General features: G+C 44.5%; 1 protein-coding gene across 1 annotated transcript in view; it reads right to left on the minus strand.

The window, feature by feature from the left end:
• cnih3 (cornichon family AMPA receptor auxiliary protein 3) overlaps window positions 1-15,437 on the minus strand; it is a gene marked incomplete at both ends in the record, with an annotated part of 45,418 nt that extends 29,981 nt beyond the window's left edge. The window contains 2 exons of the mRNA XM_084440323.1: window positions 6,629-6,697; window positions 15,360-15,437. Coding sequence (XP_084296449.1) covers window positions 6,629-6,697; window positions 15,360-15,437 — 147 coding nt within the window. The remainder of the gene's footprint in view (window positions 1-6,628; window positions 6,698-15,359) is intronic.
• Between the last annotated feature and the right edge of the window lie 218 nt (window positions 15,438-15,655).

Here is a 15,655-nt window from a genome sequence, read left to right on the forward strand (position 1 = left end):
GAGTGTGGGTGCTGCCCAACTTTTACATGTGGGTGGCCATAGAAAAATGCAGAACTAGAAATTGTAGTTCTGAGCAGGTAGCTCCAAATCTACACAATTGACATCAAACACATCATTTGTGTTACTTTGGTTTTTTTTTTTAATGGTTTATAAGATCCTTATTACCTATTAACTAATGCTTATAATCTATCAATAAGCGTGTTTATTATGCTATTATTAAACATGAATATAGTCTTATTAACACATAATAATGTCTTATAAGCATCTTATAAGGACTTATAAAGTCCTTATTACCTATTAATTAAGGGGAGACACGGTAGGTGAAAACATCGTTTTTCAACGCCCTGGTCAAATTTGAGATTTAGATGTTTATTTTACTTCATTTAGTCTGTTTGCGTCTGTAGATTCTTCCTAAAATCACCAAAAGTTAGCATTTTTTCGCAACGAACCAGACCACGGCCGTCTTTTGGATCCGCTCATGTGAGCTATCATTGGAAAGCTCTCTCTCTCTAGCTTGATGTTATCGCAACTAAACCTGATAGTTTCATTTGTATCAGCAACCAATCGTGGAAATACAAAGGCGGGTTTGATGCTAAGCGTGAAATCTCATTGGCTGTTGTTGATTTCTGAGAACGTGATTGGTTCAGTGCGTCATGTGACACGTTTCCACTTCCTTATATCTAATCCAAACAATGCCGTCTGTAAAGCGTTCTTAACGTAATAAGCAACAACGACAACAGTGTTTGCCCGCAAGGTTGAACAGAAAACAAGAGAAACTAAATGGAAAGGTTTACATTTATGAGATATAAAGTGCCTATTCGCGCAAGTTGTCATTAGCCGGTGCTAGCATGTCCAGTGAGCAGCAGGGAGATGAGGCTAGCGTTAGCATGTCCAGTGAGCAGCAGAGAGATGCGGCGCGTTTGAATGAGCTGATAACTGGGTTGATTTGTCCTAATTGTGCAGGGACTGGTCTTAAAATTAACATAGATCCTCAGAATAGTGGGTTCTGTAGTACTTTGCTCTTAGAGTGCAGTCTTTGTGAGAAATGGCTATCGCAAAAGTGTCTACACATCGACTCGGCTTCATGATACAACTAGGAATGATGTTGCATTTGATGTCAATGTGAGGATGGTCCTCGTAGCGCACGAGTTAGGGTTGGGGTATGCAGCTCTCCAAAAGATTAGTAAAGTGTTAGGGATCCAAGGGCTTCATCTGAAAACGTATCAGAAACATGACAAGAGGGTGACAGGTAGGCTATTGAAACGTGTTCCCTCTTTCTCTCTCTCTCTCTCTCTCTAGCCAATATCAGAAGCCTATACATATGCACAGTAGTCTCCCTCTCTCTACCTGTGGCATTTCTACATGCATCCATAAACTGACCAAATAAACTGTTTTAATTTCAGTTGCTGAAATAGAGAGAGGTCTGGAGTCCTTGCACAGAAGCAGAGAGCAGATTAGGCAGGCATATGCAGATGTGGACCCAGAGGTAGGTAAGCTGACTGCCAATAAATGCAAAATGTTACAAAATTATTACAGTTATTGAGAATTATTACAATAATTCTCAATAACCAGCGTTCAGTGGACAACATGAAGGCGGCAATATGGGGTAGTCTGCTTCACTGATGACAACCCCATGCGCAACATATTGTGGTTTTAGGACAGTTTTGTGGACTGCAGCTGAGTGGGTTCTACAGACCAGCTGCTAAGAACAGTTTTGTGAACTCCAGCTGAGTGGGTTCTACAAACTAGCTGCCAAGAACAGTTTTGTGGATAGCTAGTGTGGTGCCATCTGAGGAGTGACTCTGTAGACCTATGACGGCGTAGCTTGATGTCTCCTATGGTGTTGCTTTTGACGATGGTTATATCACTTGTTTGTTTGGCAATCTATATTTAGCTTCTATTGGTGTTTACCCTGCATTGTTTACCACATCTTGTCCTGTGTATTTATGAATCAGCTTACTCTTCATGTTCATTCATTCATTCATGTTTTCTCCATGTAAAACGCTTAAAAAAACACAAAAAGCTAGATAACCTGTTTTCTCATGCATGTCCTCGTCAAATGTGTCTATCTTTGTCCATGATCTGTTTAACAAAATAATACAAGCTTTCTAAAAGGGAATGTTCTCTTCCCTACTAACATTGTCTCGTCTCTAGTCTCGTCTTACTAACACCCCACTCGTGGGCTGTACCTTGACGTGGTGAGTGGGCTTCCAACTAAACAGGTCTTGCTTCTCTATACAAAATGTCTACTCCTGGACTATTTTGAATCCACAACATGCTGTGTTATTCAGTTTTCAGTTTCTGTGGGGCGAATTCACTAAAGCAAATTGCGCCCGCTAATTGCACCATTACATTGCGCGTCAGTTGCGCCAGCTATGTGCTCCGTTTTAAAAACCTATTCACTAAAGACATTGCGCTAATAATATCCCAGCGCAAACACGCCCATTCGGTGTTTGCGGCTGAGTGCAATTTGCTGCTGATGTAGGAAATGACTATAAATACTGCGCATACAGCGCATACAACTCGTATGCATATCACTGGACGATGGCAGACAGAAAAAGAAAGATACGATTTTCAGACAGCGAACTTGAAGGCCTCACGGACGAGGTTCAAAAACATGTCTCACAGATTTCGGCAAAAAATATCACGACTGCCGCAAAAAATCATATTTGGGGTTTTATTTCCCAATCAGTCAGTGCCATTTGTGTGTATAAACGCGGAAGACTGCAAACGGAGGTGGAATGATTTAAAAAGACGAACAAAGGAAAAATTGTCATTTTATGTTATGCAAGTTGCAGCACGATGATCTGGCATACTTTTGGGGGAGTGTATAACATTGCCCCACCGGTACGATCTAGGCATCTAAACGGCTTTTCAGGATTCCAAATGTGCATTCAATCACCGCGCGTCCTGATGTGAGCCCGGTTGTACGCCGCCTCTCCAATGTTGGAAGGATTACGCACGGGAGTCATCATCCATGGCTGAAGATGATACCTGCCGTCACCTATGATACAAAAGCAAAATATTTTCAAGACCATTCAAATAAAACAAATATTGTTAGGCTATGTTTTTATTTATTTATACCTATATCGGCCCCCAGCCGTTCAATGAACAGCTATAGGGAATGCGCAGTTTCGCGTATAGACTATTATACGCACAGTTTCGTGCTATGTAGGCTATTATAAATAAGTATTATTCATTGGGGGAGCTTGGACTCGCTGGGGACGGGTGGAGAGACGCATAGTCAACTGAGCCTCCCTAGACGTGACTTCATCCTCCAGTTGGCTGAAGAGCTGCGTGCTCTGGTGTCCAAACAGCTACCGCGGTGGTTCTAGTGTTAAATCAAAAAGTGACCTTCTTCTAAATATTCTCTCACGAACAACATGCCTGGCATTGCGATGCCGAATTCGCCTCGCAACAATCACTGCTGCCATGATCAGTGGAAAGGCTGGCCATGACACCCCTTGCGCAATTGGCAGTTGGCAATTTGCGCCGATCTTTGTGAATTGGGCGGGTTTTGCAATAATGTTCATTTGCATAGAAAGGGGAACATTCTCCGCCCATATTACCTAATTTAAATATCAGCTAATAACACCGGCGCAGAGAAACGCAATGACGAACGCAACGCAGTTAACACCGTATTTCACCCTTTGCGAGGGCTTTGTGAATAGCAAACATAATTTTTGACTTATTTGCACAGGCTTTGCGTCAGGAAAAGCTGCGCAATCCTTTAGTGAATTCGCCCCTATGTGTTTTCAGATGTTGTGTAATGTTGTTACTAATGATGTGATTGGATATTGTGTTTGTAAATATTGGTTTACAATGCAAATGTATGTTTTTTTACAATACAAATTTTCAAAGCCCGTTTTCTCAAAATGAGTTATTTCTCATCTTAGGGACATCAAAACCACCACTTGATTAGCACCTACATACACCTAACTTTCCAGTTTAGTTCCAATCCATATTCTGAAGGGCTTGGCCACGGGGGATTTTTTAAATTTCATTCATAGCCTGATTTATATAACAGTTTATCCCTAAAACATGGCGAAAATTGGTCTTTTTATGACTATTGACAGTATTTTATGATTTCTGAAGTGAAGAAAAGATATATCAAAAATCCCCCTTGAACAAAGTTTTGAATAGGGATATGTGAACAAAATGAAACAAGAATTTTGAATCTGGCTTGAACCAGTTTAAAAAATGTATGTCCCGAAATTATGCAAATTAGCGCATATTTAGCGCATATAATGCCTAATTTGCATATTTATCCATAAGATTTCAGAAAACTTGTAATACAAAAAAGATGCTCCTTAATGTACCTAACAAACTGGGGGAGTTTGATGGTGATACCTATTAAGGATTTTTTTTTTTCCTATTCACCTGGGGTGTCTCCCCTTAACGCTTATTACGGATGGTTACTATAAAGCGCTTCCCTTTATAGCACACCATTATCCATTATAGCGATTCCTCATCGTTCTATAATTATGCTCGCTCTCTCTCTATCCTTTCCTTTCCATTCATCTCAAAGTACAGACAGCAGTCAGCACTGTTGGAGCAGCAGCAGTAGCTAAGTCAAAGTCACCTCCAAACTAACTACACCACCATACTGATGATTAAGGAATCAGCTGGCACCATGCCCACCGTAGCCAGGAGGGAACGCCAAGGAATGGAACCAACTTACTGGCCAATCTATGTACATTATCTGTCTGGTGTTCAATCAAAACCAGTCCATTGTCTGTAACTACACACAGATTCCTTTTGGGCACAAACATCTTAGCCTGGAAACTGGAGGCATACCAGTCTGATTCAGCAGTCTTTAATAGCTTAGGATAAAAGGTGTACAGTTATAGCCTGTACTCTACACTTATATACTACATATAAATGCAGGTAGAAATAACTGAGGTTCGGGAGGAGAAAGAAAGAAAACGCCACGATTCTAATCAATAACCCAGATGCAATTGGCCATGCCCTGCCAATCAACTCAACCAGACACACTTGTTGCCACCGTGCTGAGCGCTTTTGGGGGTGGGTTGGGTGGGTCAAACAACTTTGGTGAGACAACACAGAGTGCAAAAATAGGTGGCGAAACTAGCAAACAACAACGTTTTACAAGCAACTAGCAAACAACACTACTAGCTAGCCAACTAGCTCACATTCTTACTGTCATTATTATTAACTAGCTTACATTCTTACTGTCATTATTATTAGCTAGCATTAACTACTGTTCTTATAGCTACTGTTGGCATTAGCTAGCTATCGTTAGCTAGCTCGTATTCTAACGCTAGCTAACGCTAGGATGCTAGCTAGCTATTCACAGTGTACACAAGCACCATCCACATCAACACATGGGATACAGGGATCAGGCTAATTTTGACGTTTGGAGGCGATGGACAAACGTTGAATTCTGAAGTCTGCTAAGTGAGACCAGGTTGCCTTGGGTAAGACACTGAACCCTAAAATCACCGCGGGACGGTGGTGCAGTAGGCTATCTAGTACTATCGCCTCACAGCAAGAAGATCTTCGGGCCTTTCTGTGCGGAGTTTGCATGTTCTCCCGTTCGCAAGGGTTTCCCCCAAAAAGAGTCCAATACAAAACAAAGCAGGCAGAACAGAACGCTAATGCTGTCCGTCCCTGGCGAAGATGGACAGGAGCACTTGGTTGGCCCCCAGGTGCGTCCCATGCATGCTGCCTACTGTCTGTCTGCTTCATCAGTGGATGCTCTAGCCATTTTGTGTGTGTGTGTGTGTTTCGCCGCCTATACCGTGTGAAGTGGATTTCCTTTTTGCACTTCCTGGTTGGCTGTGAGTTGCTCTGACGAAAGTTTGCCGTTTTAATCCAGTTTTACTCCATAGCTTTGTGATTGTTTTTACATATTGGTGGTTTCCATCTATTTATTTTAACATAGTCATTATTTTATTAATCCGATGCTTGGATTTCTCGAGTAGGCTAGTTTTGAGTCTCAGTCGGGAATGGACACTGCTAGTTAGTGCTAGCGCGTTGGCTACAGAGACGCTGCTAACAACACCGGCTGCGGTGACGCTGGCGGCCTAATCTGGGAAACATCAGAAACAGGACGCTATCACCGCGGTCCTGTACCATCTCTGCCTTTAACGTGCTTACCGGAGGTCATTCCACCACAGCAGGCCCACTAGCTGGGCCTTTGCCGGTAAGTCTCGTTCCCAGCTAGACCCCTACACACTGTGCTGCTATCTGTTGTTGACTCCCGCTACACCTATACTGGCCTATCTAACATCTGTCTAACAACGCAGCAGGTTCTTTTTATAAGAGCCCTGGCCTGTATGTTTCGCCTTGAGCCTCTCTGCATAGTAGCCTATATTTTTATTTGTTTTTATTATTTTATTATATTTAATTATTTTTATTAGAGCTTGTCTGAGCCTGTTGTTGGCAAGTTTTTATTTTATCTTTCAGCATGCCGGATGGCTCCATTAACTGAAGCTGTTGCCGGGACCCTCCATATCTCACCCACTGCTCCCAGCGTGACTGGAGGAGCAAAATAATCACTACACTGGACAAACACTTGACACATGTGCTCACACACACTGGCATCATACGTATGTTTGAAAGGAATACAGCAGTCATAGAGCAGTGTAGCAAGATGGAAACCTACCGCATGGAGGGGATTACCCTGATCGATTGGGACCTTAAAGTCTGCCTGGAGCTCATCAAAGGCTGTTATCTGGAGCAGAGATAGAGGGGGGTAGAGAGAGAGATATAAAAAGAGAGAGTTAGAGAAAGAGAGAGAGGGAGGGGGTAGACAGAGAGGGAGGGTTAGAGGAAGGGAGAGAAAGTGGAAGAGAGAAAATGAGAAAAGTGAAGCAGGTTAGTATCTAGGCTGTTTTGTATCGGTGTGTCTAACCCAGATCCCAGTATCTCTTGATGGTACTGTGAGTGTGTATAACCTATAGCAGTGTATCTGACTGTACTGTGTGTCTGGTACTGTGTGTATCTGACTGTACTGTGGGTGTTTTACTGTGCTGTGTCACACTCAAAGTCAACTTAGTTTATATAGCACTGTTGCACCAGTGCTCTTCAATCTCCTATTCTCTGCCATCACCTGCCTCTTCCACTGTGCCCTGGGATATGAAGGTAGTGTTCATCTGGAATATCGCCTTGGTGGAAGTGTTTTTAACATTCGAAGGCTCCAGGCCCACACAAAAACAAAGACCTGCCAAATCCGTGAGCTTCAGTAACCTGATGACTGCGCCATTTTAGCTCACGCCCAAGAGTCCAAGCAGCACGCCCTCAACACAATCTCCACTCTTTATCAATCCTTCGGTCTTCAGGTCAACATCCAAAAAACTGAAGTCATGTCCCTACTCATTACCCAAACTTCCTCACCCCCCAGTTTTCACATAAACGGTATCCCACTTAAAACAGTGGATCATTTCACCTACCTTAGTTCCACTCTGTCCTCATGCTGACCACCGCCTGTCCCACCAAGTCCTCTACGGGCAACTAAGTAATGCAAAGCGTGCCGCAGGCAGACAAAAGAGGCGCTACAAGGACTACACCAAGGCCCTCCTGAAGCGCTCAAACATCAACCCCACGCAGCTTGAAACTCTGGCACTTGACAGATCAGCTTTGCAGGTCACATGTGCCAGGGCAGTTTCTCAAATAAACCATACCAATCAACAGAGACGATCCGAGAGGCGTGCACAGCGACACCAGAGGGCGGCCGGTATTCTCCTGGCATCCAGGTTCCCCTGCTCCATCTGTGGATGGATGTGTGGGTCACGCATCGGCCTCGACAGCCACAAGAAGTGACACCAGCAGCAACGTCGCTGAACCCCCCCACCCCCTTCCCGGAGCAAGCATCATCATCGAACACGATGGACAGCTAAGAGAGAGTGTGTGTGTTTGTGTGTGTGAGAGAGAGAGGGCATGTATACATGTGTGTGTGTATATAGGGCATTCAGAAAATATTCAGACCTCTTCACTGTTCATGATCTATCCTCAATGTCACCCATGCACAATGCTTCAACAATCCCTAGCCTACATGGCTAAGAGTTCTATGGTTCTGACAACGTGAGCTCTCTGCCATGAGCTGTGTTCGAAATTGTTCCCTCATTCCCTCGCTCCTTATTCACTTTGTAGTATTCCCCATATAGTGAACCACATAGGGAACGATTAAAAGGTTTTTGGACACTACATGAAACATCACTGTGTCGGATATTCATGTTCACATTCATTCAGCGTAGGCTAATCTATGTGTAGGTCTCCATAAGGTGTGTAACTGAATCAGTTATTCGGGAAAACACAAATGCGATGGAAATAATTTTTCCTACCCTTGATCCTTTTTATTATTTGGGAAAAGTTGCAAATGCAATCACCTCTGATCTGTAACAGCCGTGTTGCAGCGAACTTCTCTAAGCAAGCTATGCTAACGTGAGCTATGCAAGCTACGTAAGGCTCTGCAAGGTGACGTTAACACGTCCTTGTGTAGCAACCGCGCTCAGAGTGTACCAAAATACTTGTGTAGAGCCCGCATTCACAGCCGCGTCAGTGTAGCTTGTGTAGAGTATGAATCAGGCCTAACGGCCCATACACATTACTGCATCACGTTGCGCCGTAAGTCAATAATCTCTATAAGGCCACTGCATTGATGCGTTGCACTGCTCTGCGTTGCGCTGGGTATCTGACAGGGTAGTACTTTAAAATATTTCAACTTTTGCGTTCCATTTGCTTTGCATTACAACCGGAAGTAGCTAAATCTACAGAAGAAGCTATCCCATAAGGGCAACATGTTTATGTTCCCCGGGTCCTATGTTCCCCCAAAAAAGGGGTTCTCCCCGGGTCCTATGTTCCCCCGGGTCCTATGTTCCCCGGGTCCATGTTACCCCCGAAACGTGAAAGAAAATGTGATTATGCCATCGCATGTTAATGCCAAAAGGGGCAGATTATGCATCTTAGAAAGGTTGCATTTTCACTGCAATAATCGCAGAATTCTGTGCAAAATATGCGAGGCTTGCATGATTTCATGCCCGCATTTTTTCACATTAAATTTAAAAAATGTTCCATGTTAACTTGACATGGATCAGACGTAGCCTAGCCTAGTTATGTGATGCGCAATGCATATCGCCTCAGTAGGCTACCCAAAGCAGCTCTGACTATAATGTAGGCTATTCTAGATTGTAAGGCTAGCCTACTATTGGTTTTATGTTAATGAATGGAAAAGCTGCTTGATGCCCTCGTGAAGTTGACAGTGTCCCAGTCCAAACCCATCCTGCTGTGAGTTGGGATATGGCTCATGAGAGGTGCAAATCCGTTGGGGGAAAAAATCTCTGTGGAGAGAGGATCCGCTTGCAGTAGAAATGATAGTCACTCAATCACTATGCGCTTGAAATAACTGAAGTTTAATAAATAGGCCATCACACACATAGGCCTATGAAAAAATATAGACAACAGTTATCTAATTTGGTGACAGGCTAACTTCAGAAAATAATCTAGAATAGCCTACATTATAGTCAGAGCTGCTTTAGGTAGCCTACTGAGACGATATGCATTGCGCATCACATAGCCTAACTAGGCTAGGCTATGTCTGATCCATGTCAAGTTCATGCAACATTTTTGAAACTTGATGTGAAATAATGTGCGCATATTTTGCATGGAATTCGGCGATTATTGCGGTGAAAATGCAACCTTTCTAAAATAGGTGCATAATCTGCCCCTTTTGGCATTAAATCATGCAATGGCATAATCACGTTTATCTTTCGCGTTTCGCGGGGAACATAGGACCCGAGGAATATAAAACCCTTTTTTGGAAGGAACATAGGGCCCGGGGAACGACCCGGGGAATATAGGGATGACCTCCCCCCATAAGGGGGGCTATATAACGTGGATTTGTGGCCAGCTAACGTTAGCTAGTTGACACACACAATCATAGTTTAACATAATCTAATGAATATCATAAAAAGCTTAAATGTTAAATCTAGCTTGCTACCCAGCTAGCTGCTTGCTAGCTAGATTTAACATTTAAGATAACAAACGTTAGCTAGCAAGCAAGCAGTATTGCCTGTTACGTAGCTAGCAAGCGATATAGCCTGTCATGTAGCTAGCAGACTCTCCTAATAAGGCTAGACCCGGCCAGCGATCTCTGAAAATAGGTTAAGAGGGGATTATTTTGATAAACTGACCGCATATTGAAAATATACATAGTAACTTTCTCGCCTGAAAAACTTTTAACATTTTAATAAGTTACACAGTATATCTTATACAGACAACATTACAGGAGTTGAGTAATTGCGACGGGTGAGAGGTGACATAAGCGGCTTAAGAATGCGTTGCTTGCTTGTGCAAGATACGGCAAGACCACCAGAAGGAGGTGCGCCATGTGTATATATGTGTGTGTGTGTGTGTGTGTGTGTGTGTGTGTGTGTGTGTGTGTGTGTGTGTGTGATAGAGGGATTTAATGAACTGGGAGTGAAGCTCCGTGGCTGTGTGTAACTGGCCTGGGTAATTCCCCCTGGCCATTCTGACAGACAGGCCTGCAGATTTCCCCACGGTGAGATCCTGGTTGTGTTGGTGTGTTGCTCTCTCTCTTCACAGGCCACTGGCACGAAAACATGGATGGACAGACACACTCACAGGCAGGAAAATTGGTTTCATAAACCACATAGTCCAACACACACACAGGCTCCCAGCCTCTACTCCCTGGTCGTTCTATTCATCGGATTTAAGTTTAATAATCTGACCTCACCTGGTCCACAGCCTCTGTGTGTGTGTGTGTGTGTGTGTTTGAGGGGTTGTGATGCCCGCAGGGTGTTGTGATGCATCTAGTTCATGCTTATTTGCCATCTGCTTGCAATCCTCTTGCCTACAGCCTGCTGCCACTGGCTAACCCTTTAGATGAACAGAGAAGCAGCCCTATACGTAAGCCTTCTCCTGCCAGTACACAGCCTCTCCTGTCAGTACTCAGCCTCTTCCTCACCAAGATATGGCTACACACTGTAACTGGGTGTCTCGAGACTCAAGGTGAATCTGCAGGGGATCTTGGAGCTGCAGTATATCCCAGAGGTCTGATGTGCAGGCTCACGTGTAGTGGACATGCCCTGGCATTGACCAACCACTGTCCCGCTGCCTTGTGGGTAAGTCTAGGAAGACAAAGGCTAGGGGAGCACACTCTCAGAGAAAGGAAACATGCTTGGCAGCGCACAATAGGCTGTTCTCCGAAAGACTGGAGCTCCAGCAGCCTCCTGAGGACTTCCGGTGGCGATGTAGGCTAGCAGATGTGTGAGGAGCTGCTCCCAAAGGAAATTAATTAATATTTTCCTTTAAGATGCCGTTTTCTGCTTAATGTTGATTTAATATTTGTCTTAACACGGTTAACTTCCAAATAGTTTGTGAACTACAGTATCTGAAAAATCTGTCGTAAAAGATGAAGTGGAGTTTCAAGGGATGCAGAACTCTCGAAAAGTTTGGAGAACATGGCTGCCGCCACGGAGCCTCTCTCGGCCACCTTGGTAGTTACAGAACCCAGCAGCCTCCTGCAGCTGTGGAAGAGTAGCAGTCATCCTGGGTTTCCCATTGCCACTGGATGCCACCTTCTCGCAGTGAAGAAGTGCTGTTGGGACATGCACACCCCTAACAGCACTGTAAATAATCTCTGTGCATGTTTCCACCTCTGCCTTGGTGAGACCAGCAACAGGAAGAAGTAAGCAATGTGTGTGTGCTTGTGTATGTACTTGTGTGTGTGGGCCATACAGAAATAACAGTTATCAGGGGAACATCAAGTCCTGTGTAAATAATTCAGCTGCTATATTTAATTATTCAGCAGAGGATGGCTTAATTTGCTTAAGGTCAATTCTTCAACAAACACAGAGCTGATCATCTAGCGAATACAATCAATCTGTTTGGTCATCGGCAAGCTGGACACTAAAATGGAAACTGTGCTATTCTCTAACTGAAAATACTATTGAAGAGGGAGCGATCCAGTGAATACAACAACTGCAGCTTAATTGTACGACAAGCTGCAAACATCAGCTCGTTAAATGCAATACCCAGCAAGATGCCTGGTGGAAGTGTTTAGAAACCTCACAGGCTGTTTCTCCAAGAGATAGAGAGGGAAAGAGAGAGAGAGAGAGGAGAGAAAGGAGAGAGAGAATGAGAGAGGGAGATAGAGAGAAACAGGTGGAGGGAGAGAAATGGGAGGATTGCCAGTTTAGGGATAGATTTTCTCTTTGAAGTATTGTCAGGATACAGCACAGAGAGGAGAGAGATGAGAGGGAGAAGAAGAGAGATGGAGGGATGAGAGAGAGAGGAATACAGTATGTACTTTATGGGTTTTATTTTTCTTTCTTCATTTGTCCTGAGGATCTTCTCCCATCCTAAATTACATTCATGCTTGTATTGGCGTGTGTGTGTGTGTGTCTGTCTAATCTGTCCGTCTCAAACATGCTCTCATTTTGTGTATCTCCAAAGACCACCTTGGCAAGGACAAACACCCTGTTCTCCTCTGCCCTGCTCAGAATAGTATATACACACAACACACACTCCAGCTTTCTGGCCAGGAGAGAGGATCCTGCTGTAGAACAGGTCAGGGAACAACACTGTAACAACGGACCCTGTGTGACCGGCTGCAGGCCCGGCTGTTGGGTCAGGTTGATGGATGAGCAGGACCAGAGATTAACAAACATGTGGGCAAGTGTGAAAGCAGAGGGAACTAGGAGAGACCATGTCATTCTGGGACCCTGTCATACTGAGACTGTCATACTGGGATCCTGTCATACTGAGACCCTATCATACTGGGACCCTGCCATACTGGGTCTTTATCCAGTTAGCCAGCTGCTGCTGATGGACATGTAACAAGGTTAGGAGGATTCTGCCCTGGGCACATTCATCAGCTCGACCAAACTACTGTACTTGTCAAGTCCAAGACTCCAACATGAAGCTGAATGTGGGTAGCGGAGCAGAATGCCACCTTTCTGTTCCTCCACGATGTCCTGTTCCAACACTGGTGAGCAGTGAGAGTGCAGGAGAGGCGGAAGGGAGTGTGAAAGGACCCTGATAGTCCTATGAGTGTCCTGTACTTGTCAAGAGAGGCAATGTGTGTGTTTATGTGTGTGTGTGCGTGCGTGTTTGGCATGTGCCTAAGAACCATGAGTGCATCTTTCACAGCCCCCCCCACCACCTCCCCCATGCTCCCCCTGTAAGCTCCGCCCACTGTCAGAGCCGAACGCAGCGGAGTAAGTGATGTTAACTTAACACATGCCCTCTACCTCGCTAACGGAGGGAACCTACAAACCACAGCATGCACTGGGGTGGGGGATGTCCTCCTAAATCACTGAAACCATGGCAACGGTTCACGGTCTGTGTTAATGACGTATGAGACACATTAGGGAACACACTAGTTACATGGGAGGACATCACTCAGCCATCTTCTGGCACTGAAGAGCAGAGGTCGTCGAGTTTGTGTGGACGAAGTTCACCTTATATGCTAATTAGAATGCCCTCTAATCTGTAACAGGCTCCCCCCTGATTAGCACTGTGACTCAGATTAACAGATTGATTCAATCTCTGATTGCTCAATTTGGTAACATCTTAGAAGTCAATTGGTGAGGTGTTTGACCCCCCCCCCCCCCCACACACACACACACACATCAGGGGTGATGAGTCATGGAGACATACAAACACCTCACCAGTTAACTTGTCAGGGTTTTAATCACGTTCAATAGGATTAGTTACTGTATACTGGCATTGATTAACCTTGAGCTAGTTCTCCATGAATTAATTAACAAGGATCCTTCCTTTTTAAATGTGTGCAAGGAGGTGTTTTACAACAGTTGAGTAACACAAAGCCCTTGAATTTTGTCATTACCTCTGGTTTTTCTCTTGTCTTTTCAGATTACTGACAAATCTTGAATGGCAGATTCCATAACCTTACCAATTTAAAATAAGGATGTATTTCACAGAAGAACAATTTCAGAGTTTCAAAGTCTTTCTGAGACCAAAAGGGACCAGTCACACACCAAGGTGCTGCTCTGTGACTGAGCCTGTCAGACTGTGTCAGCGATGAACGACTGTCCGCCTAACGAGCCTTAAACGTCACTCACATGCACTTCCTGGGAAGAGTCACCACTCAGCCCCAGAACAGGATACAAACCAGACCCGGTGCGCCCTAGGACAGTCTGCTAAGGAGGGAGTGATTCATGACAACAGATTTCCCCGATATTCCAGTCTTTCCTGTCTGCAGAGCATCAGCTCTGTGGAAGTGGGACTGACGAGAAGACAGAAGAAGCTTGTCACAAGAGCAGGAGCATGTTTGAAACATCTCACGCCTGACAACTCCTCCCCAAAACAGGCAGACACTGTAGGCAGGCAGACACCTGGGCTGAAGACTTCAGGTCTGTATCAAGGCAGACAGTTTTCATTACGCTCACTAACAATGACAGACACCCCTATCATGCATGCCTGTACTGCTGTGAGACTGAGTTATGATTAGTCTGTTGAAGACACTGGCAGTGGCATGATCATCATATCCATGGTGTCAGCACCCCTGGGGGGAGAAGCTAGAGTGCAGCATGTAACATGTTCTCTCCTTCCTAAGTTGGACCTGCAACATACAGTAAGCATGATGACATAGAGGCTTTCTGTCCGTCAGTCTGTGTGTGTTTGTGTTCGCGCTCCATAGGAGAGACATGAAGACTATCAAGAGATCACTGTAATACACCTGGAATGCCAGTCACCCTGGTGCTGTGTGTGTGTGCATCTCACTCTCAGGTCTGTTGTTGCTATGCAAAGGAGCGCATGGGATGATAGGCCTGGAGTCCTGATCCAAATCTGCCTTTACATAAACCTCTGCATGGAGGAGCACCTCTCCCTCACAGCAAACTAGATTATTATTAAAACATTGCTCTGCAGTCTTATTGACACGTCTAGGCTATATGCAAAGAGAGTGTACCACCTGATTATGGCACAGATGGTTAGTTAAAAACAGAGAAAGAAAGGGAGAGAAAAAAACAGAATAACAAGAAAGCATCCATGCATTAATACAACGACCTAGAGAGAGAGGCTGAGATGGGGTCGGGAGGATCACACCGTTCAAGAACAGGTGCGCACCTGTCCCTTTGGAGAGGAACGTTCAGTCCGCCAGAGCTGTAGAGCAGAATGTTGTCTTCATAGACAATGAATGGTGGACAAAAGAAATGTAGGCTACATCTGAACGCTGCCTATTAGGTCTACTGCTTGTACAAATAACAGGCAAGTGTCTATATATAAATTACGCATAAACACCACATTGTGCATCTTTACCTTGCAGGTATGATCCAACACGACAGTCCTCTGTGAAACACACACTGGACGCACATCACATAAATCAGAAGAAATCACAAAATCGGACTTACATGCCATATCGCAAAGAAGATGAGGGAAGCGCAAAGGACCAGCGACAGCATGTAGCAGAAGGCAGCGAAAGTGAACATAATTGAAAACACGTGGATATTCTCTCAAGAACGATGACTGACATTCAAAAACACAAAAATATTCACGGTGCCGTGGTAAACCGAGACGTTAGCGGCACCATCACTTTGACGTCCTGTATGTTTGCAACAATTTGTTGCCAACCGTCTAAAGCGGAACGCGCGTCCACGGGGTCACTTTGAAGTAAACGTGTTGCCCCTCATCTGAAATCAAAACAGCA

Source organism: Borostomias antarcticus (genome assembly GCF_949987555.1).
Source record: "Borostomias antarcticus genome assembly, chromosome: 6".
Classification (NCBI taxonomy): domain Eukaryota; kingdom Metazoa; phylum Chordata; class Actinopteri; order Stomiiformes; family Stomiidae; genus Borostomias; species Borostomias antarcticus.